The 21,504-nt window shown below is 46.4% G+C and overlaps 1 protein-coding gene across 1 annotated transcript; it reads left to right on the forward strand.

Annotated features, from left to right (window-relative positions):
• The first annotated feature begins 129 nt into the window (after nucleotides 1-129).
• Nucleotides 130-20,555, forward strand: TMEM43 (transmembrane protein 43). The gene is made up of 12 exons (XM_043967429.1): nucleotides 130-335; nucleotides 3,195-3,344; nucleotides 5,872-6,006; nucleotides 7,542-7,636; nucleotides 9,849-9,898; nucleotides 10,986-11,055; nucleotides 12,234-12,304; nucleotides 13,089-13,210; nucleotides 13,493-13,567; nucleotides 14,359-14,460; nucleotides 16,503-16,620; nucleotides 18,046-20,555. The coding sequence occupies exons 1-12, from the start codon at nucleotides 324-326 to the stop codon at nucleotides 18,246-18,248; spliced, it is 1,203 nt and encodes a 400-aa protein (XP_043823364.1). The 5' UTR covers nucleotides 130-323; the 3' UTR covers nucleotides 18,249-20,555.
• The last annotated feature ends 949 nt before the right edge of the window (nucleotides 20,556-21,504 follow it).

Consider the following 21,504-nt stretch of genomic DNA (forward strand, 5'->3'; position numbering starts at 1 on the left):
TGTCCCAGAAGGATGTAGGCTGGGCCAGGCGGAAGGGCCGGGCGGAGGCGCCCTCAAGTCCCCGCCCTCAACATAGAAGACTACGTTTCCCAGGAAACCTTGCGTCGCGCAGGCGCAGTAGAGCCGTTCGGTTGTCGTAGGTGGTAACTTTGTAGCAGCAAGCCCAGCCTTGTTCCCCAGAGTTAGTGCTTGGGAAAAAGGACTGAGTTTTTCCGGCTCGCGGGGCTCTTGCTTCTCGTCCGACCAATTGCAGTTCTGGCCTCCGCCCTCCGGCCTCTTTGCCCTGCTTTGGAGATTGAGGCAACAGCAGTTCGAGCCTGACCATGTCCAGGAATGTAAGTGTGTGCCGGCCGCCCCACCCAGTCGGGATCCCTCCCCGCTCGGTTCCCCAAAGCTGGCCCGGGGTCTCCGCGGATGCAGCTCGGGGGGAGGGAGGGGGTGGGCTCCGGGAGTCGCGTCTAGTCGCATGCATGCCTGCAATGCCTGTCTTGTCTCCTGCATGCCCCATCCTCTTTGTCCCTTGGGTGGCTGGGCTTCCGCGGATTCTTTTTGGGCTGCTTGAACTGGGCAACTTGGGCACCGATCTCAACTTTCGTGCTGGGACTGGGTGGGGCGGGCTCCTCCCTTCTGTGCCACTTTTTCTTATAAAGGTGGGAGGGAGCAGCTCACTGTAGTGATGACTAACCGTGGCTTCGGAGTATTTTAGAAATAATTTTACTTTTTAAATATAAAATTTTAATTCTTTTTCAATGAACAAGTTTGTTTTTCTCTCTCCTCTCTCCTCCTGTAACAAATAGTTGACCATGACCAGAAAGTATCTCCATCTGCCCCTTAAGTCCATCACCTCAGTCGGGAGATGAGTAGCATGCTTCATCGTGGGCCCTCTGGATTCAGGGTTGTCCATTTTTTGAGAAGCTAGGGTATCATTTGTTGGAAGCTAGGAGTTAGGAAACTATAGGCTAGAATTCAAGCTCAGATACTTAACTTAGCTTTGTGTAAGTCAGGTAACAACTCTAAGTGTCTATTTCTCCATCTTCAAAATGGGAATAACTCAGTAAATGTTTGTTAAGTGCCTGCTGTGTGCAAGGCATTGTGTTACCTATAGTGGAAGGAACACTGGACCCAGGAAGACCTGGGTTCAAATTCTGTCTTTGGTACTTATTAGAACTTAGAAGCAGCTAGGTGGTGCAGTAGATAAAGCCCTTGACCTGGAGTCAGGAAGACTTGAGTTCAAATCCAGCCCCAGATGCTTATTAGTATGACCCTGGGCAAGTCACTTAATGTCTTTCTGCCTCAGTTCCCCATCTAAAAAATGGGGATAACAATAACACCTGCCTCAAAGAGTTGTTGTGAGAATCAAATGAAATAATTTAATACTTAGCACAGTGTCTAGTACATGTTGGCACTGTATAAATTCTTATTCCTTCTTTCCATTCATCCAAACTGGCAATAGGATCCTGGACAAGTCACCTAACAAATTTGTGCAAATCACTTAACTTTTCTGAGATTCAGTTTGCTTACCTGGAAAATGGGGTTTTGGTATGGCTATAATGAAATAATAAATGAAAAATGTAAGCGCTACATCAGTGTCAGTTATTGTGTAACTGTAGAAACAGACTCGAAGAGATGGATTGCTTAGATTGAATAAGGAGCCACCTTGGCCCTTAATATGGTATGGGTGATAAAATTCCTTTAGTGGTGATTACAGAATACAATACGGAGTATATGGCCCAGAGTGAAGAAAACAGTGCTGGATTTGGGGCCAGAATCCTGAGTTCAAATCCTAGCTCTCTTAGCTACTTATCGATATGACTTTGAACATGTTTCTTCACCTCTTTGGGACTCAGTTTTCTCATTTGTAAAATGAGCTTAGACTAAGTGATGGTTGAGGTCCCTTCTAGCTCTCAATCTGTCCTCTGTATATGTAGCCTGTGCTAGGTCCTGGGGAGAGCTAAGAAGCTAATAGTAGAATCCCTCTGGGAGTGCTTTTCCTCAAGGCGTTATGATAGGGCCTGGAGTGCTTTCTTCTATTGTCCTCTGCTAAGACTAAGGGAATTTCTTTCTCTTGTTGAGGTGATAGACACTTTCTCAGGTACGTCCTAACCCCAGGGCCCTCACTATTGGGCTGTTTGTTCTATGCTTTCATAGCATGTTATAGCTTCAGAGAGAGCTCTTTTTTGGGAGGGTTGGGGGAGCAATGAGGGTTAAGTGACCAGGGTCACACAGCTAATAAGTGTCAACTGTCTGAGGCTGGATTTGAACTCAGGTTCTCCTGACTCCAGGGCCAGTGCTTTTATCCATTGTGCCACCTAGCTGCCCTGCTGGAGAGAGCTCTTTCATATCCATTTTCCCATGACTCTTACAGAAGCTCTTTGGGGTAGGGAATGCAAATATCACTGTCCCTGTTTTGTGGATGAAGAAATGAAGGCTCAGAGACAAGGGTATGCGTACCTTCAAGGCTAGGGCGCCTCTACTTGGTCTCTCCATGAGCTCAATAGTACTTTGCATGTTGAGATTAATTCTGGACTATCTTGGGATGCAGGCACTGGCCATGATCTCTAGGGGGAAGCATCCTTGCAGTTAGCACTTTATCACCTAGTGTCTAGGACAGCTCAATCCACAAGACGTACAAAAGCCTCTGCTCTTATGGCCTGGAGTTGAATCCTGGCTTTGACACTTTCGAGCCTTTTGGCAGAGTGCTTCATCACTTGGAGCCTCAGTTTTCTCATTTGTAAAATGTATGTATATGTGTGGAGAATACATTACAAAGTGTCTAAGTTGTTTATTACTATTATGTTTGTGTGCAATAAATGTTTGTTAGGGGAAGCTAGGTGGTGCTGTGGATAGAGCACTGGCACTGGAGTCAGGAGTTCAAATTTGGACTCAGACACTTGACACTTACTTGCTGTGTGATCCTGGGCAAGTCATTTGACCCTCCTTACCCTGCAAAAAAATAAAAAAAAGAATGTCAGACAATGTGTTCTTGATACTTTATAAAATTTTCAGTTTTTATGATCCTACAATAGACAGCCAGGGGAAATATAAGCTTAGGAGTTGTAGTAGGAAAAATTGAATAGCTTCCATGCTTATAACTATGCTAATGTTTCCTAATGGCTTTTAATCACAGGTTGATAAGCACTATGATTTGTGTGTAATATCTGTATATATTTGGTATCTTTCCCTCCCCTTTCTAGTACTCTGATACAAGTAACAGAAAGGAACATGTCAAAATTACAGCTGACCGGCAGCCGGGCTTCTTGGAGCGTCTCAGTGAGACGTGGGGCGGCATGTTTGTTGGATTGATGACTTTTTTACTCTCCTTCTACCTGATCTTTACTAATGAGGTAAGTGGCCAGAGCACCAGCATTGCCTTTTTTCTCCAGGAGTCTCTCTTTGAGCATCATGGGGACTGGGCACTTACCCAGAAACTTCCCTTTCTCCAAGACCCGGTAGCATCATTCTCAGCTTATGTAACAGGGAAGACAGATGTGCAAGTCAGATTGGTCCTCACTGCCTTGGGTTAGTAAGGCTTGGACTTTGTGGGTGGGATTCGGAAGAGAGGGACAGTGAAATAGAAAGATGATTGGAGATGGTGAGTAACAGCCTTCACCATTTTAGCCCTTGAATGACAACTTCTCTCTCTCTCTATTGTGTGGGCTGTCTGTCTTTTGAACTGTCTCCATCTTCCCTTTTCTAGGGTCCCTACCCTCCTCTGGGATTTATATAAAACTCATTGTAGTGAACCATGGGAGGAGAAAGATTGCTGTCGTTCTAGCAAAATGGGGGAAAATAGACTGATGCTAAAGGCAATGGTAAAGAAAGGGATGAGTTGGGGCATTATTGACATTTCATTGTGGACTTGAGAATCATATTTAAAAATCCATTGAGCGGGGCGACTAGGTGGCGCAGTGGATAGAGCACCGGCCCTGGAGTCAGGAGTACCTGAGTTCAAACCCGGCCTCAGACACTTAACACTTACTAGCTGTGTGACCCTGGGCAAGTCACTTAACCCCAATTGCCTCACTAAAAAAAAAAAAAAAAAATCCATTGAGCAAGGGGCAGCTAGGAGGTGCAGTGGATAAAGCACCAGCCCTGGATTCAGGAGGACCTGAGTTCAAATCCAGCCTCAGACACTTGACAGTAGCGGTATGACCCTAGGCAAGTCACTTAACCCCCATTGCCCCATGGAAAAAAAAAATCCATTGAGCGTATTGCTTCTTTTCCCACCACTCTACAGGGAAGACCTTTGGGGCACGGGGTGGAAAGGGAGAGTCCCATGGAAGTCAATAGAGACACCTTGGATCCATTAATATGGGTATGCTCTGGGAGTGGGCAACATTCCTAAGGGAACTGCTTCTTCCTGGGATATGGGACCTCTGTCCAAATGCTGTTATGGTCAGGCTCTCACAAAGCAGCCAGTTCCTTTTGTCTAGCTCTAGTGTCATCTCTCTCTTTCTCCTGTCCCTTTAGGCTCTTTTTGGTCACTGCAAGAGAGAAAAAAGCAGTGTTGTGTAAGCCCTTTATTTCTTCTTGGAAAAATGTAGCCATTCTAGAGGAAGGTGTAGCCGGTAGGCTGATGCTGTATTCTCTACAAGGTTTAAACAGTTGCTTGTTCTTTGGATATGCTCAGACATTGGTGGGAGGCCAAAGGAGGGAGATGGAGTCCATGCTATGTGAAAGGCTTTGATTCTCTTCTACTTCTGAGTGGGTGAAACCAGCTCGGTCCCTTTGTCCCTCCCAGGGATAGGAAAGACACAGCTCTCAGAGAGCAGGAGGAAAGAGAGTGACAAGGATCAGGACTGGTTAGGACCACCCTCCCCTGCTCCTTCAAAGCCCTGGGCATTCTTTTGGCATTATAGCCCCTCGGTTCAGTAACATGCACCTACTGTGTGCATAGCCCTGTGCCGGGTGTTGGCAAAGGAGAGAGTTAAGATAGGACAGTTCTGGTAGGTGGGCATGGTGTTCATGGGACATATACAAATAAGGATAGCCCCAAATAACACATTATGTACATAAGAGTGGCATTCAGCAGGGTAATAGGGGTGTGTGTGTGTGTGTGGGTGATTGGGGAAGGCCAAGAAGAAGGCAGGATCTAAAATGTCTTTAAAGAGAGGCTGAAGGATGGCCATTTCAGGCATAGGCCACAACGTACACCAAGCCCCAGGATCAGGGAAGCTTGACTGAGTGACCATGGAGTGATGGATGCATACTTGGGTTCTGATTTCTAGTGTGTCTTATCAGCCCCTAAGGGAGAGGGCTCCAGATAGACAGACAAGGCCTTGTGTATCTTTTCACTTCTTCCTTCTCCCTCCACATTTCCCCTCCTCCCCCCATTCTTAGGACGTAATAAAAGCACATTGACTTCATTGAGGATAAAAGTTTCTCCAGTTGAAAAGCATTGAGTGCTTCCTGTGTGCAGAGCACTGTACTTAATAAAGGTTTGTTGAACCTTTGAATGAATTGTGCATTTGTTGCGATTTAGTTCTTCACATGAAGGAGAGACGGTTATATTGGACAGCATGTCCAAGAAAGATTTAATTGAGCACCTGATGCTGTCTGCAGAGCGTTCTCTTAACAGCAGCTGGAAACCCAAAAACTTCTCATAAGCCTCAGTCATAGAGTTTACAGGCTTTTAGGGGTTCTAAGATAATTATGCAGAGAATTCTATTACAGATCAGAATATTTCATCATGTGAACCTCTTATTCTTGGACAGTAGCTTCAGGTTTCTAAACTGTTTTGATCCCTGTGTTGTTTATAATAAAACACCCATAAAAAATACCACCCAGCATTATGGCACCACTGTAGTGATAGGTGTGTGAGCATCGCGTACTAGCTCTCTCTTATCATCTCTTCCTTTCCTGTGGTCATAGGGCCGGGCCTTGAGAACGGCGACTTCTCTTGCTGAGGGGCTCTCGCTTGTGGTTCCCCTGAACACCATCCACAGTGTAGCCTCAGAGAACGAGGGCAGACTTGTGCACTTGATTGGCTCCCTCCGGACATCCAAGGTAAAGCTGATGCCTCCTCCCCCTGCGCTTCTCCCCGAGCTGGTCCTGTGCCTTTCGCCCCCTGATGTTCTCTAAGAGTTTCATGTTGGCTTGTATCGTGACAGTTATAATATGATGTGTTATTTCATCTGTGCACATGTATTTGTGTATGTGTGTATATGCCCTGTGTGTATATGTGTAAAGCGCCGTATAAATGTGAGCAGTTCCTTTAGGGCAGGGATTGTGGCATGGGGAGAGCTGTGGTCCCAGAGTCAGAAGCACTGTGTGATTCTGGGTGAATCCCCTCCTTCCTCTGGGACTCTGCCCCCTTCTCTGTGCTACGAGAACTAGAGACCGCCTCTAAGGTCTCTTCGGCTTTCGCATCCTGTGACTCTGAATTACCAAATGGATGGGCCTTTTTTTTTTTCTTTTCACAAGTTTTATTGATGCCTTCTGTCCTTAAATTACAGTGATTTCCCATACCTCTCTCCCCACACTGAATGCTCCCCTGTGACAAAGATGGCATCTGACAGCAGGTATCATGTTCTGTCCTCTCCGCCGGTAGGGAGGAGGCATTTTTCATTATCTCTTCTTAGATTCTATTTCAAAGAAATAGAACAGAGTACATTTTGCAGTAAAACTAAACTGACTAATAATAGCTCACATTTATATAGTGGTCACAGCTTATAAAATACTTTATACATTGTCAGTAATTCTTATATGGTCTTATGAAGTACAGTGATTATCACCCTTTTCCTGGTGAAGAAATGAGAAGAGACTTGCTTTTTGTCACACAGCTTATAAATGCTATAGCCGGGCTCAACTGGGGCAGCTGGTGTTGCCAATGAAAGGACCATAGATTTCCAGCTTCCAACCCTCTCACTTTACAGATAAGAGACTTGAGGCTGAGAGGAGAGGGGAAAGGACTCCACCAAGGTCACACACAGCCAAGGGTCTGCATTCCCTCTTGAGGAGCAGAGCATGGAGTGAGCCTGCATGTTCAGGGCCTCTTCTACTTATGCTGCACCTGCCTCTTTGCACCTGATTTTATTTTGTCTTTGGTGGGTTGGAAGACACTTTAGGATCACCCTCTATGTCATCATTATGGCTAGGACAGTCATGTCACCTCATTTTTGGTTGTGTCAGACTGCAAAGAGAAAAGCTAATTATATTGGAGGGTTCCCGAGCCTGGGGTGTGTATATGTGGTGGTGGGAAACGGGGGTGTAGTGTGTGTGTGTGTGTGTGTGTGTGTGTGTGTGTGTGTGTGTGTGTGTGTGTGCAGTTTCTCTGATCTGTGAAAACTGACTGAGCCTTTTTCAAGGGCTGTACTTTGAGGTTTATGGTCAAAAGGCAAGAGATTAAAGTATATACATTTGAAAGAAAACATTCCCCAGGTTGTTAGGTCTATTTTTTTGGGGGGGGGTCTCCTTGGGAGAGGAAGTGGCCTCCAGGTTGATTGGTTTACATTCCTTTAGAAGCTTCTCCAGCTTGTGACTCTGAACTGGCTTTCCTCAGGTCTCCAGTCTAGGGTGACTTCATTCTTCTTCTCTTACAGCTCTTGTCTGATCCCAACTATGGGGTCTTCATCCCTGCAGTGAAATTGAAGCGACAGGTGGAGATGTACCAGTGGGTGGAGTCAGAAGAGTCCAGGTGAGGGGGGAGGGGTTGGGGGGCTGGAGTGTGGGGTTCTAATCCACATTTCCACTTGGCAGTGCCACTGTCATTTTCTTAAATGCTCCTGCTTCCATTGGCATCTTTCCCTGGGCAAAGACCAAAAGGTTCCTTCCATCCTCTGCCCTCCTGTGTTCCATGAACAGCTTGTTAATCTCTTAATTGGTCAAAAGGGCATTTGGTATGAGGCACTAGAGCCGAATATAGAGGTGTGGTGGTTGATACTAGAACAGATGAAAAGGTCGGCAATTTACAGGTTGGAAAGGTTTTACGGTTTAATCCTGGTACTCCCCCGACCCCTGCCCCAAGCACTGAATGCCTGCTTTATGGCACTTTATGGGTATAAAGAGAAAAATGACTCGGGCCCTTCCCTCCAAGAGCATCCATGGTACTTGGGGGAGGAGCAGCTTATGTAAATGAGCAAGGTACCAGGAGACTTAGGGTAGCCCAGGGCAAGAAGAACTGCCTTAACGTGGAGGTGACCCCTCAGCTGAAGGTTGGAGGAAGACCAAGTGGTAATTAAAATAAGCGCTGGTGGGCACACAGAATTTCCATCATATTCTTACCATTTCTTGCTCCTCTTCCCCCCACCCCCAAATATGCATTGTCATTTCACCATGTGGGGAGGTGAGACTTTTGAGACAAAGGAAATAGAATAATTGTGTTTCAGGATGAACTTTGAGGTTCCATTTTTCTGTAATTTAAAATGCTTTCTTCTTTTGAAAAAAGATCACTTTCCACAAGTCAATTAACAAGCATTTTAATTAATAATTTAGTATGTGTGAGGTACTTAATTAAGTGCTGGGGTTACAAAGATCACTTAGCACTTTTATTAGTAGCAAGCCAACATCACTGACATTCTGTTGGCAAATTAAACTGATACTTGATGAGTCAGCACTTGTTAGTAACTAAGGGCCCTGTGCATAGACATGTGTTTCTGAAAAAGCAGTAGCTAGCTGACAGCAGGGTGCTCATACTAGGGATTAGGTGACCTTAGTTTTTGTTTTTGTTTTTTTTGTGGGGCAATGAGGATTAAGTGACTTGCCCAGGGTCACACAGCTATTAAGTGTCAAGTGTCTGAGGCCAGATTTGAACTCAGGTCCTCCTGAATCCAGGGCTGGTACTTTATCCACTGCCCTACCTAGCTGCCCCCAGGTGATCTTAGTTTTAGTCTGGATTGACCTTAAAGGAGCTGGCCCTGGGCAAGCCACTTCTTTCTGTGTACCACAGTTTCCCAAGATGTAAAATGAGTGAGTTGACTCAGAACAGGGCTTCTTAACCCAAGGCCTACATACCCCCAAGGGGTCCTTGGATGGGTTTCAAGGGATCCATGAATGGGGACTGAGGAAAAGATTCCTTTTTATATTCACTAACCTTTAACAGAAATGGAGCATTTCTTTCAATTATGAATATTGGCAACAAACATCATTCTGTGAAGGGGCCACTCATAGGCTTCCCCAGACTGCTGGAGGAGCCCTGGACCCCAAAATCTCTGCGCTCCTTTCCAATAGCCAAACAGTTGTTGATACCCTCGATCTGGGGTGGCCGTCTCGGACCTTGAGATGGTTAGAGTTGGTGTGGACTTTGTTTGGAATTCTCATCTCCAGCATGTCTTGGTGCCTCAGTATCCCCTTGTGGCTCTTCAGTTACACTTTGTGATCCGAGCAGATCGGCTTTTACCTCCATCAGTGAATTATCATCTTTTTACTCCTGTTTATAAATGCCTCTCCATGAATTCAAACTCTTATTTACTTTTTTTTTTTTTTGGTGAGGCCATGGGGGTTAAGTGACTTGCCCAGGGTCACACAGCTAGTAATTGTCACATGTCTGAGGCCGGATGTGAACTCAGGTCCTCCTGAATTCAGGGCTGGTGCTTTATCCACTGCGCCACCTAGCTGCCCCCTCTATTTACTTTTTATGGAAACATCGTGTTTAAAATCCAGGACTCCAGACCTGGATGAAAATAAAGAAACTTTGCTACTTGGGATACTCTGTGTCTTTCTGCCCCATCTGGCTGAACCGAAGGTACTGACTCCCTGCTCCCCCCACCAGGGAGAGTTAAAATTGGCCCACTGGAGTGTTGGCCCCACATGACATGGGGCAGAGAGCACCACCTGCAGATGTAGGGATGATGTCCTGCTGATGCTCGGCTTGGTTTGATTGTGCTTGCTATATGTGTTTCCTGTTGCAGGGAGTATACAGAAGATGGCCAAGTGAAGACGGAGAGGAGATACTCCTATAGTAAGTAGGATCTGCCACAGACTGGATTCTTTGTGCACTCCAGGACTGTGCAGCCTATGCTCTATTGAGCGTCAGCACCATGGAGAGCCCAAGTGGGGCCTGCTGCCTCCCTGCCCCAGCAGTGCACACATCTGGGGTGGTCTTCATGTTATGGTGCTGAGGCTCTGAGGGATCACAGTTCTCCATACCTTGGATCCCTTTTGTTGGTTTACCTGTGATTAAACAAAAGATAAAAGAATCAGCATGTGAGCATTTTGACACTGACCATTGGGAAGTACAGAAATGTTTGGTATAAAGGCCTTTTGGGAAGGATACTAGAAGGCATCCTAAAAATCAGCTCATTTTACAGAGGAGGAAACTGAGGCCCAGAGAGGTCTAAAAGGCCTTACCCAGGTTCTTGGGATAGATTTGTGGGCCAGCCACAACTAGCACCAGGTATTCAGACCCCTAGCCCAAGGCTCTCTTTGCCTCCGCCACAGAAGCTGACTGGTCTGGTCATGTCACTGCAGGCTAGCCAGGACTTCAGACCTGAATGAAAGTAAAGGTGCCTGCTTAGAACAGAACACACCAGGGGACTAACAGTAACAACATAAACAGCGCCCAGTGACTCCAGATTGTTCTTCTACTACTGAAGACTTCATTTCTAGGGATAAGGAGCATGATGCATGTGTTGTACAAATGCGAGGGGAGAAGCGAGCTTTTTGGTGGTTTGGGGCAGAAATAAGATGATTCTACCATATCAGTTTCCCACTGTTCCTTATGAGAGTGTATGGTGCCCATGACTTGAAGGTGGAGGAAATGGGCCCATTCTCCACACTGTAGATCCCTTTGCATGGGACGCCGGTAGGAATTCCCAGAACGACACCATGGGAAGGAAGGCCTTGTCTTTGCTAGCAAGGGCTGAAAGGAAGCGTCTCTCTTTTGACTAATGAGCTCAGGGTGAGGGATTTGGATGCGGAAACAAAATGGAGCATGTGCAGCCCTGAGATAGAGGGTCCAGGCTCTGGGTCTGAAAGTACTGCCTTTGGAAAAATGTGAGGCAGGCGTCGTGGTGCGGCTTCTGAACGTTGTTTTGTCCTTTTCTCAGATACCGAGTGGAAATCAGAAATCGTCAACAGCAGGAACTTTGACCGAGAGATTGGGCATAAAAACCCCAGGTGAATAGAGGACAAGGGCTTGAGGCCAAGTGGGGAGGATGCTGGACTCAGAGGAAAGACATGGCTTTTATTCATCTGAAACTTCAGGCCTGACTGTGGGCAGGCTCTTCTGTAAATGCGCCATCTTCCTTGCTGGCTTTTCTTGGAAAGTGAGGACAACTTGGTGAAGCCTTGGAGGGAAACAAAACTCATGAAAATTGTGTCAGTCAAAATTAGCGAGCCACTTTGGTCTCCTCCTAAGGAAGGTGCTGAAAATACTTAGGTAAAAGGCTTTAAAATCTGACAGAGGATCCTTTTTTTCCTTTCTGATGCTCTTGTGGTGCAGTAGAGAGAGTATTGTCCAAGAAGTAACCTGGGTTTATACCTACTCTCCCCCTAATTTACTGTGTGACCTTGTGCAAGTCACATTTTCTTTCAAGGACTCTCTCTCTCTCTCTCTCTTTCTCTCTATCTCTCCCCTCCCCTCCCTCCCTCCTTCTTTCTCTGTCTCTCTCTCTCCCTCTCTCCCCCTCCTTCTCCTTTTCCCTCTCCCTTTCCCTCTCCTTCCCTCTCCCTCACTCCCTCTCTCTTTAATCTGTAAAGTGAAGGTGTTAAAGTAAATTCCAGCAAGCATAGAAAAGAGCCATTAAAACCTGTCCTATAAAGATTAATTTTAGAGATGAAAAGCACTTTACCAAAGTCCTTTTCTGAGACAAATGTGGTTCTACTATCCAAGCAGGAGAAAGGGAGCGAGCTATTAACCAATCTCATTAATGACTATCGATGCAAAGATTTTAATTAAAAAGGTTGCCGGAGATGACCCAGAGTTCCTTCTCAGTTCTCCGATTCTAGTCGTCTCCTCTGGCACCAAAAACAGGATTACAAATCTCAGTCCTGCCTTCCACTTGAGCCAATTCCTAGCAGAGTTCAGAAGCAAGCAGGAAAGTGACCGCTTGGGGAATTGTTTTTGCTTTCTGGGTTATGGTATCCTGTGTCACGAAGCCACATATGCCCACTGCTGAGCATGTTGGCGGGCTTGGGCCAGTGCATGAGACACACCTTGTTCCTTCATTCCTCAGTGACTACTGTATCTCGAAGAGAAAGTAGAGCTGTGACAATTTATGAATTGGGATATGGGGCGGAGGAAGGGAGGAACCCACAGTGGTTCGTGATAGTCTGACCCTTTCCTCTCCTTCCAGTGCAATGGCCGTGGAGTCCTTTACAGCCGTCGCCCCTTTTGTTCAGATTGGCAGGTTCTTCCTTTCTGCAGGTAAGCCTCCTCTTGGGGCTGGGTTGGTTTTTCCAAGGCCATTTGGATTTCCCTAAAATATCAGTCGGGCTCACTCCTGCTCTTTCTGCTATGCCAGTTCCTCACAAAGGGCATAGCTGAAGTCTTTGCTGGGTGTGCTACAAAATTTTAGATGTTAAATTTTGTGGTAGGAGAAAGAAAACTTAAAAATAATTTTAAGAAAAATATTTCTTACTTGGCTTAAATAATATTGTAGGTATAATATTTGCAAAAATAATCAGAACTTGCCTATTGCACTTATACACTGACATCAAAATACATCTGACCTTGAACTTGCAAAGAATTCAGCAAAACAGCTGTTTTTCTTGGAGGAAAACTGCCTGTTTGAGCCTGCCTCCTCAGGCCCTGCTGATAAGGAGAAGCCTCACACTAAGGAAGAAGGAAAGTCCTGTCCTTCCCCTCCCCATCTGCTTGTTAAGTGCTGTCCACTTAAATCTTCCATGTGCCTTGCTGCCTTGTGGCAGACTGCTATGCTGAGAGGCCCACTGTATGGCCTCACTGTCCGGAAACAAGGGTCTTTTCCTGCCTTGATCCCCCCAGAGTAGTTATGTGGTAGCCCCCTTTCCCCCAGCATGATTCATCCTCCTTGTGACCTTACAAAAGCAGGGGTTCAGAATGGCAGGCTGTGTACCCCCTGCTTCGGAGCCTGCCCCTCTAAAGTCTAACCGTAGGAAGGTGCCCGACTCTGGGATGTCTGGTGCACTGTTCTACCCTTTGACACAACACGCTGTTTCCTTTTGTTCAGGTCTTATTGACAAAATTGACAACTTCAAACCGCTGAGCCTGGCCCACATGGAAGACCCCCACGTCGACATCATCCGGCGAGGAGACTACTTCTACCACAGCGAGAACCCCAAGTATCCAGAAGTAAGCCCAAGGCTTTGGCACACAAACTTGCACCTGTTCTGCGTCTGTAGCAGTAACTGTTAAATGTCTGCTTTTAGAGGAGGAAGCTTTTAAAGCTAACAGGTTAAAATGGGCTGATGCCAGGGTAGGTGCCTGATCCTGTTGGCTTTCCCGGTGTGGCTGGAGCTTCCTCCCTGCCCTTCCCCGGGCACAATCCCAGAGCCAGCCAGAAGCCACTACCATCCCCCACAGCCTGGGTGAGCGCCTGCTTACCGAGAGTCTGTCTTTCTTTTGTATTCCTAGGTTGGAGATGTACGGGTTGCATTTTCCTACGCAGGCCTGAGTGGTGACGACCCCAACCTGGGCCCAGCTCATGTGGTAACTTGGTTTTCTTCTCTAACATAGCTGTAGAAAAGCAAATGCTCAGCAGCTTCTTAGCTGGTTTCCTTGCCTCAGGTGTCTTTCCTCTCCTAGCTGTCCTTCACACAGGTGCCGAAGAGATTTCCCTAAGCAGGGTCTGATGTCACTCACTCACTCCATAAACACTAGTGGCTCCCTTTTGGCGTTATTATCAGATTGAGCTTCATTGTACATTATTCCCCTTCACATACTCCCTAAACCAGGACTTCTTAAACTTTTCCCACTCAATACCCCTTTTTTCCTGAGCAATTTTTACCTGACCCCAGGTATATGGGCATATAAAATAGGTATACATAACTTTTTACTGTTGCCAGCTGTTTTGTGACCCCCACATTCAGTTACATGACCCCATACGGGGTCTGGACCCACAGTTTAAGAAGCTTTGCCCTAGACTAGCCAGTGGCCTTCCTGCTGCCTCACCTAGGTACTCCCCAATGCCTGGGATACACCCTGTCCTCACCGGTGCCTCTCTGCTGCTCCCAAATGCTAGTGCCCCCTTTGCCAAATCAACAGATTATTTTGTACATATTTGTGCATATGGGTTGTGTCCCCCTTGAGGACAGAGGTTGCTTCATTTTTGTCTTTGTATCTCCAGCGCCTGGTCCATAGTAGACCCTTGAGAAGTGCTTGTTAGTTGGTTACAGTGGGCTGTTGTCCTCATGGGGCAGTTAGAAAGGGATGGAGCAGGGCTCTAGGTGAAAAGAGGTGAGCTCCAGCTTTCTATCTCTTGCCTGCCTGCTTCTCTTTAGGTCACTGTGATTGCTCGGCAGCGTGGAGACCAGCTGGTCCCCTATACCACCAAGTCTGGGGACACCCTGCTGCTTCTGCACCACGGTGACTTCACTGCAGAGGTGAGTGCCTTCTGTTGGGTCAGGAAAGGTGAAGCTGAAAAGTTGTGGGCTCGGACTGAGGCTGCTTGGCTTCTGATCCCAGCTCTGACACCCAGCTTGTCCCCTGGACCTCTGGAGTCAGGGAATCGGTGAGATATGAGGGGCACAACATTGAAGTGCGAGTCCGAGGAACCTGGGTTCAGATGCTGGTTCTGTTGCTTTACTCTCTGGGTGATGCTGAGAGAGTTCCTCCACTTTTGGGCCTCGATTTCCTCATCTGTAAAATGGGATCGAGCCTTATAAACTGTCACCATTCTGTGCCTCTATGCAGTAATGGTGCCTATTCTAATTGACCATACTGGGGCATGATGTCCATGACCACAATGTAAAAAGTGAAAAGAGCTGCCCCTGTGTGAAGAGGCCTCTTGAGCAGCCTTTTGGCACTCTTGCTGCTCTGCCCTTAGAAAGGCTGCCAAACATTATTGAGAAGGCAGGTCCTGGGACAGAGAAGCCCTTTCCCTTTCCCCTGGGGGGAGGCCTTGGGTGGTAGGTAGTCCTTGATGAGTCAGGAGGGCGGTCAGGCCCCAGCCCTGTTTGTTAGAGGCATTGCTAGGTGGACCCTTCAGGAAGCCCCACCTCCCCGTTCTAGCTCGACCTCTCTGTGCCTGCCCCAGCATGAGTCACCCTTTCCACTGGCACATACTCTGCCAAGGGCCCTGGCTTTCAGTTTTTCAGATGTTACTAAAAGTAGGAAGCCTAATAGGCTTTTCCTTTTGACCTGCCCAGTACAAGTACATCTTCTCCTACTGTTTGCACACCTACCAATTCAGTACAGAAAAAGGGGTCTTCATTGCCTCCTCCCTTCTTCATGGTTAGGGTTTGTGTCCCTCCAGACAGACACCATACCGACAGTGGCCACTGTCCACCTTCTACCGTGATGGGAGACTGCTTTTCAAGGACACTTTTATCCTATAGCCCATCCACAGCCTGAACCTTGGTGGGGTGGGAGGGTAGGCTGGAGGAGGGGACGATTTTCAGCAGTGAAAAAAGGCTAGGTGTATTTGTGTGGCTGATAGGAGTCTGAATTCTTGGGCCTTGCTTCTGGATGCTTCAGCTTTCCTTAGAAGTCCATACTCAGAAGATCTTGTATATTCAGAAAACTTCATTTGGGAGGATGTAAATGTAGGATTTGGCCCCAGTGATGAATGTTCAAGTAACACATTGTGGCCCAAATGTGGCTGGTGTTTAAGGGAGGCTTTTGTCCCAGCCTCCCCTTGCTGTATGCTTGCTTCCTCCCCGCCCAGGTTTGGTGCAGCTTTTAGTCTAGGAGTTTGGGAACTCTCCGTGACCCCAGGCGGGAAGGGGGGAAGGGAGAGCTCTGCTGATTGAGATGACTTCAGAGACACCCCCCTGGTTCCCTCCTGCTTAGGGCCTGCTGCTCACAGCGGCCCCAGAGGCACAGGCTGGCTTTTCTTTCCTGATGCGATTTAGGTTGAATGACCCTAGGTCTAGTCTAGGTTCTCCTTGATCCATTTGCTTCTCCATCAGCCAGGGGGTCCAAGCCCTTCTTGAATCTATTGCTGTGCCACCCCTTGGCGGTTCATCAGTGCTTCAGGTTTATTACCCGGATGGCCAGTAATGGCCACAGGGTGTAATCAGTGACCATTCCTTGGGCTTGAGATTGCTTCAGTCAAGTTTCATGGGCTAGACTGTTGCCCTAGCATTTCAGAATTTGGTGAGCAAGTTCCTGCTTTCCTTCTCTGTGCATTTCCATCTTCGAGAGCACCTGAGCTTGAGTTCCAGCTCTGAAATTTACTAGCTCTGTGATTCTGGGAAAGTCACTTAATAGCTCTGTGACTCAGTTTCCTAATCTGTGAAATGGGGTTACTACTTTTGTTGTTACTCCCCTCAAGGGACCTTTGTGAGAAAAGCATTTTGTCAACAAAATGCTATAGAAATGGGAGTTTTTCTTATTACTTGCAGAATGAGAAAGTGACTGCCCCCATTCCCCCCCCCCCCACCAGCCTTTCCTTTCCTCAGATTAATTGCCACTTACCTTGCAGGAGGTGTTCCAGAGAGAACATCAAAGCAACACGTTGAAAACCTGGGGCTTTCGAGGCGCTGGCTGGATGGCCATGTTTGTGGGCATCAACCTCATGACTCGGATCCTGTATACACTGGGTAGGATTGTTCCCCATAAGGACAGCGGGTCTCCTCATGGGTTTATAGAGGTCATCTCAGCTAGCCTCCAGCTTACAGAATTACCGTGACTAAGGAAACCAAAGCAGGTAGAAAGCCTGGCATGGTGAGGGACCGGACGGACCCCCTGAGGCTGGGGTGGGGTTTCAGTGTGGAAGATGGTCTTTGGGTGAGGGGCGAGCCAGTCATCGAATAGAACAGATGTTTATCAACTCTGTTATGGTGACTGGGGCCATGAGTGATACCGAGTAGTGTAAAACACGGTCCGTGTCCCTGTGGAGGTTGGGTTCTCCCACGTCACAGACAGTGTGGTGGCTGCTTTCCACTGCTGTGAGAATCTGACCGAGTCACTGCTTCAGCCCAGGATTCCTGGCTTTTCTTGCAGTGGAGCCAAAGCTGCCCCCAAACTATGTAGGTACTGACCTAGAGCAGGCACAGAGGGTATTCTACACTGGCCACTGCTGTGTGCTTCAGGAAGGATGCTCAATCAATGAGCACATATTAACTCTGCTGATACAAAGAAAGAAAGCGGTCCCTCTTCTTGAGGATGGAGGAGAAAACTTGCAAACAAATATGGACAGACCAGGTTTACCCAGAATGAGCTGGAGATGTTTCCAGTGAAGGTCCTAGCATGAAGCAGGATTGGGAAAGGCTTCTTTTAGAAAGGAAGATTTTAGTTGGGACTTGAGGGAAGTCAGGAAGCAGAGGTGAGGAGGGAGGGCCTTCCAGGAGTGGGGGACAGTCAGTGGAAGGGCCTGCCGTTGGGAGACAGAGTGTCTTGTGCAAGGAATGATGACCAGAAGACCAGGAATGCCGGAAGGGGCTTTAAAACAGGATTTTATGTTAGATCCTGTGATGATCATGAGCTCTGGATTGACATGGGTGTGGAGTGGGGGCGGGGGAACATGGGTGCCTGTGCCTGGGCTTAGTTGGGCAAAGCTCTTGGCCAGGGAGTACGAGGATAAGTGGAGCTCTTGTGCAAGGGCAAAGATCGTCAACTTGATTTGGTGGTTTCTCAACCGAATTTCCACTCGAGCCCTGGCTCCTCCCTGTGTTTTTCCCAGACTCAGTTGGACTCTACAGAAGCTGTGAAATTCTCTGTAGCTCTCTCCTAATCTGCAGCACAAATATGTGGCACCTTCACAATACCTGTCCTACTCACACGCAGAGCAGAAATTAAGTCGAACTCCCCTTTATGTTCACAGTATCTGCTATAGGCTTGCACTCTTGACAGACTATAAACATGGGTGAATGAATAACCCAGTGGCGCTCCCAAAGTAGCCAGATCTGTTCCCATAGAAGCATTCATACCCACACCTGATGTTCTGGTGCAGGGGCCCAGCAGGGACCAGACTCATTGAGCCTACGGGTTTGAATAACCTGACGCTTGTCTTTGCCTCCCCACAGTGGACTGGTTTCCGCTTTTCCGAGACCTGGTCAACATCGGCCTGAAAGCCTTTGCCTTTTGTGTGGCTACATCCCTGACCCTGCTGACCATTTCTGCTGGCTGGCTCTTTTACCGTCCCCTCTGGGCTCTGGCCATTGGCTTGCTGGCCATAGTTCCTATCCTGATTGCTCGAACCCGGGCACCAGCCAAAAAACAGGAGTGAAGAATACACTGGGCTCTGGACTGTCTGCTTTCACCTCAGAATGTTGGAGGAGACGTTGGTCCTGAAGACCCATCGCATCTCTCCCAGCTGAAGCTATCACCACCCCCTCATGCCTGTCAAGTCACCGGCTCCACCTGGCAGAACAACCAAACAGGACCTGGCTGAAATCTCTCTTCTCCTTCTCTTCCCCCAATCCCCCACCTCCTGACTTAGGGACTTGGGTTTCTCTCTGGCATTTAGGCAAACTCGGGAGAATCCTCTCGTTCTCTCTGCTGAGCAGCTTGGGTTGGTGGAAGTGGTGCTGTCAGCTGGCACCACTGGCTTCTTTGAGCTTCCTTTGTTGAGAGAGGTTTCTCTTTAGGGAAGGGGGTCACTGCTGCAGGTTATAATCTGGAGTCTCCCTCTGATCTTCCTGGGGAGACCTTTTAGCTCCTTTGTTGCTGCAGTCGAGCCAACTGCAGTGTAGTAGAAGTGGAAACACCGTAAAATCCACAGAGATCTGTTCATAAAAGGTGCCCAGTATTATTCCTTAGCAGCCCTTTTTTAGAGATGAGTATAGGGTGGGGGAAGCTACCTTCATTGTCCTCTTGAGTTTGATACATAGTTCTTGTATTAGCAACCTTTAGTTAGTATTTTAGTTTATATCCAGTAGGGCTAAGCAGTCCTTCCTAAGAGAAAGTGACTTGAACTTACTTAGCTTTGTGACCCTGGACAAGTCACTTAATCCCAATTGCCTCCAAAAAAAAAAAAAAAGAGAGAGAGAAAATTACTTGTAAAGAAAGTAAAAACAATAGGAATGCGTAACAATCAACCATTGTTTCCAGACACGTTTTGCTATCTGCTGTCCATACAGAGATGATGTTCAACTGGACTTTTGTTTATCTGGCAAAAAAATGTCATTTGATTTTGCATGTGTCATCAGGAAAAAGTCAAATTCTTTTGAAATATTATCTAAGCCATTTGTTTTTCTTATAGTAAGGGAAAGAATGGCAATAGGTAGTAGATACTGAGCAGGAGGTACTTCACCTTTTGAACTCAACTGATGAACTTAAAGAAACCTCTTGGAAATATTCACTTTAAAACCTTACAAAGCTTTTAAAAACTATGAGTCAGAAGTGGAACCAAAGGCAACCATATTGTAACAATATTAGAACCCGATGGTTAACAAGGTGTCTTGACAGCTCAGCGATAACTATTGCAAAGTGCCTTTTATCAGAGCTGTATGACATACTGTACAGGCCAATCGCCGGCCTAACTGTGGCTGAGAGGTAACTGATACACTTGACTTGGAACAATGAAGTTTGTGTTTTACCATTGTTATAATTGTGACAAAGCTGCTTGCTAACTGGAGATTGGCTTCTTGTTTATCTGTTACATTTTCCCACAACTTAACTGGTTCTACAGTAATCTACCCACATTCTTCCATTCAACTCGCCTGCTCTTAAATTTCTCAACCACTCACACTGTTTTACAGATGGGTGTTGCAACCTTAAAGGTTCTTTGTGCATCACGTCTTTTAATATTCAGAATTATGATGCGCACTGGTTGCCTTAGCAGATAAATATTTGGTAGGAGTTGAGATAGGGGTCGGAATTCTGAAACCAGTGATACCATTAATTCAGATTCTCCTTTTGTTATCATGGAGGTGTATTTCTTTAGGAAGTGGAGGCTCCTCCCAAAATATGAGCCATCCCTTTGTTCTTTAGGGATGAAAACGATACTGCTAGTTGTTGAATAAGCAATAAACAAAGTATTTTCTCAGTCCTTATGAAAAGTTACAAATGTTTTCTTTTGTAATATATACATTGTAACCAGATTCCATCCCTGACCACTGGAAAGTACTGATGATTGGATTGTTAAGCTTTTTTCTTGAGTGGATTTTAATTCCTGGCAATTTCTCAGTGTTTACTCTTGAACATGTAAAAGGTTAATGAAGACTTGAAGTCTTTTGGAGTATTTCCCCATGAATTTCATTCTGACTGTATTTTCATCAAGATAAATGTCTCCAGTGTTTTTTGGTACCCAAGACATCAATGGTTGCTTCTTTCCTCTGTTCTCTTTGCAATTTTTACCTTAAAGAATTAAACTGGGGCATTGAGTACTTTATTACTTTCTAGACATACTTTATTAGAATTAGACTATTTAAGCAGTTTTTTAACACTTCTGATTTTTAGTGGTTAGAAAATATTGTGAAGGCTTTTGGACAAAACAATTACTTAGTGTAACCACCTGAGAAGGCTTTGAATACCGACATCTGATTTAAGTCTAATCAGAAGACTCACAGCAAATAAATTTTTTGACAGCTTATGACTTGTGAAACTTGTCTTCAGTCAAGACTGTGGCAGTGTGGTATAGCAGGTAGTTAAGGAAGAAGGGTGGTTGTGTGGTCCTGGATGAAGCACTTGCCTTATCAGTGCCCTGAGACAGCTCTCTAAGCATACCAGAGAGAATGTCCTCAGTAGGGCCAATGAAATCAGGTGATTTTTGTTGGGCCTTCAGTGAGTTCCCAAACTCACCCTAAACTTTTTTTGGCAGGGCAGTGAGGGTTAAGTGACTTGCCCAGGGTCATACAGCTAGTATGTATCAAGTGTCTAGGCTGGATTTGAACTCAGGTCTTCCTGAATCCAGGGCCAGTGCTTTATCCACTGTACCACCTAGTGACCCCTTCACCCTAAACTTTTTAAGTACTTTCATGATTGGGCAGACATTCCTCTTGCAAAACTTAGAGATCAAAATTGGGGTGAGATGGCTTCTACAGAAAGTGGGGCTGCCTTTGTAGCAGGAGTTTCTATGGGAACATCAGTTATTTCTCAACATGTTTATACTGGAGAGGGTTTTGTTACACATGAGTCACACCCTAAGTTTTGTTTTGCCAAAATTTACTCACTCAGATTCCTAATGGTCCCTGTCATAGGGCCATAAATAATAGCCAGTTAGTTTCTTTTAAAAAAATTGCTGTGTAAAGATGAGTTATTGGCCTATAGAAAAATAAAATCAGACTTTAAGATAGCTTCAACACATTCAAACACAGGTATTCTGTTTGACATGTCACTGGTCAATTGGGTCTGTCTGGACTTTCTTTCCCCAAGGCCTACTACCCTGCTCTCTTCAGAAGGGCTTAGTAAATGGCCAACTGTGTGAATGTGCTTGAGGGATATACTCATGAAGTATACAACAGCGATGTTTCTGATGAGTGCTGAGTGGTGCTTCTGGGACTGAGTCACAATCGACTCTTGGGTGAAGATTCCTTGAGGTT

This window comes from Dromiciops gliroides, chromosome 1 (assembly GCF_019393635.1).
Source record: "Dromiciops gliroides isolate mDroGli1 chromosome 1, mDroGli1.pri, whole genome shotgun sequence".
Classification (NCBI taxonomy): Eukaryota; Metazoa; Chordata; class Mammalia; order Microbiotheria; family Microbiotheriidae; genus Dromiciops; species Dromiciops gliroides.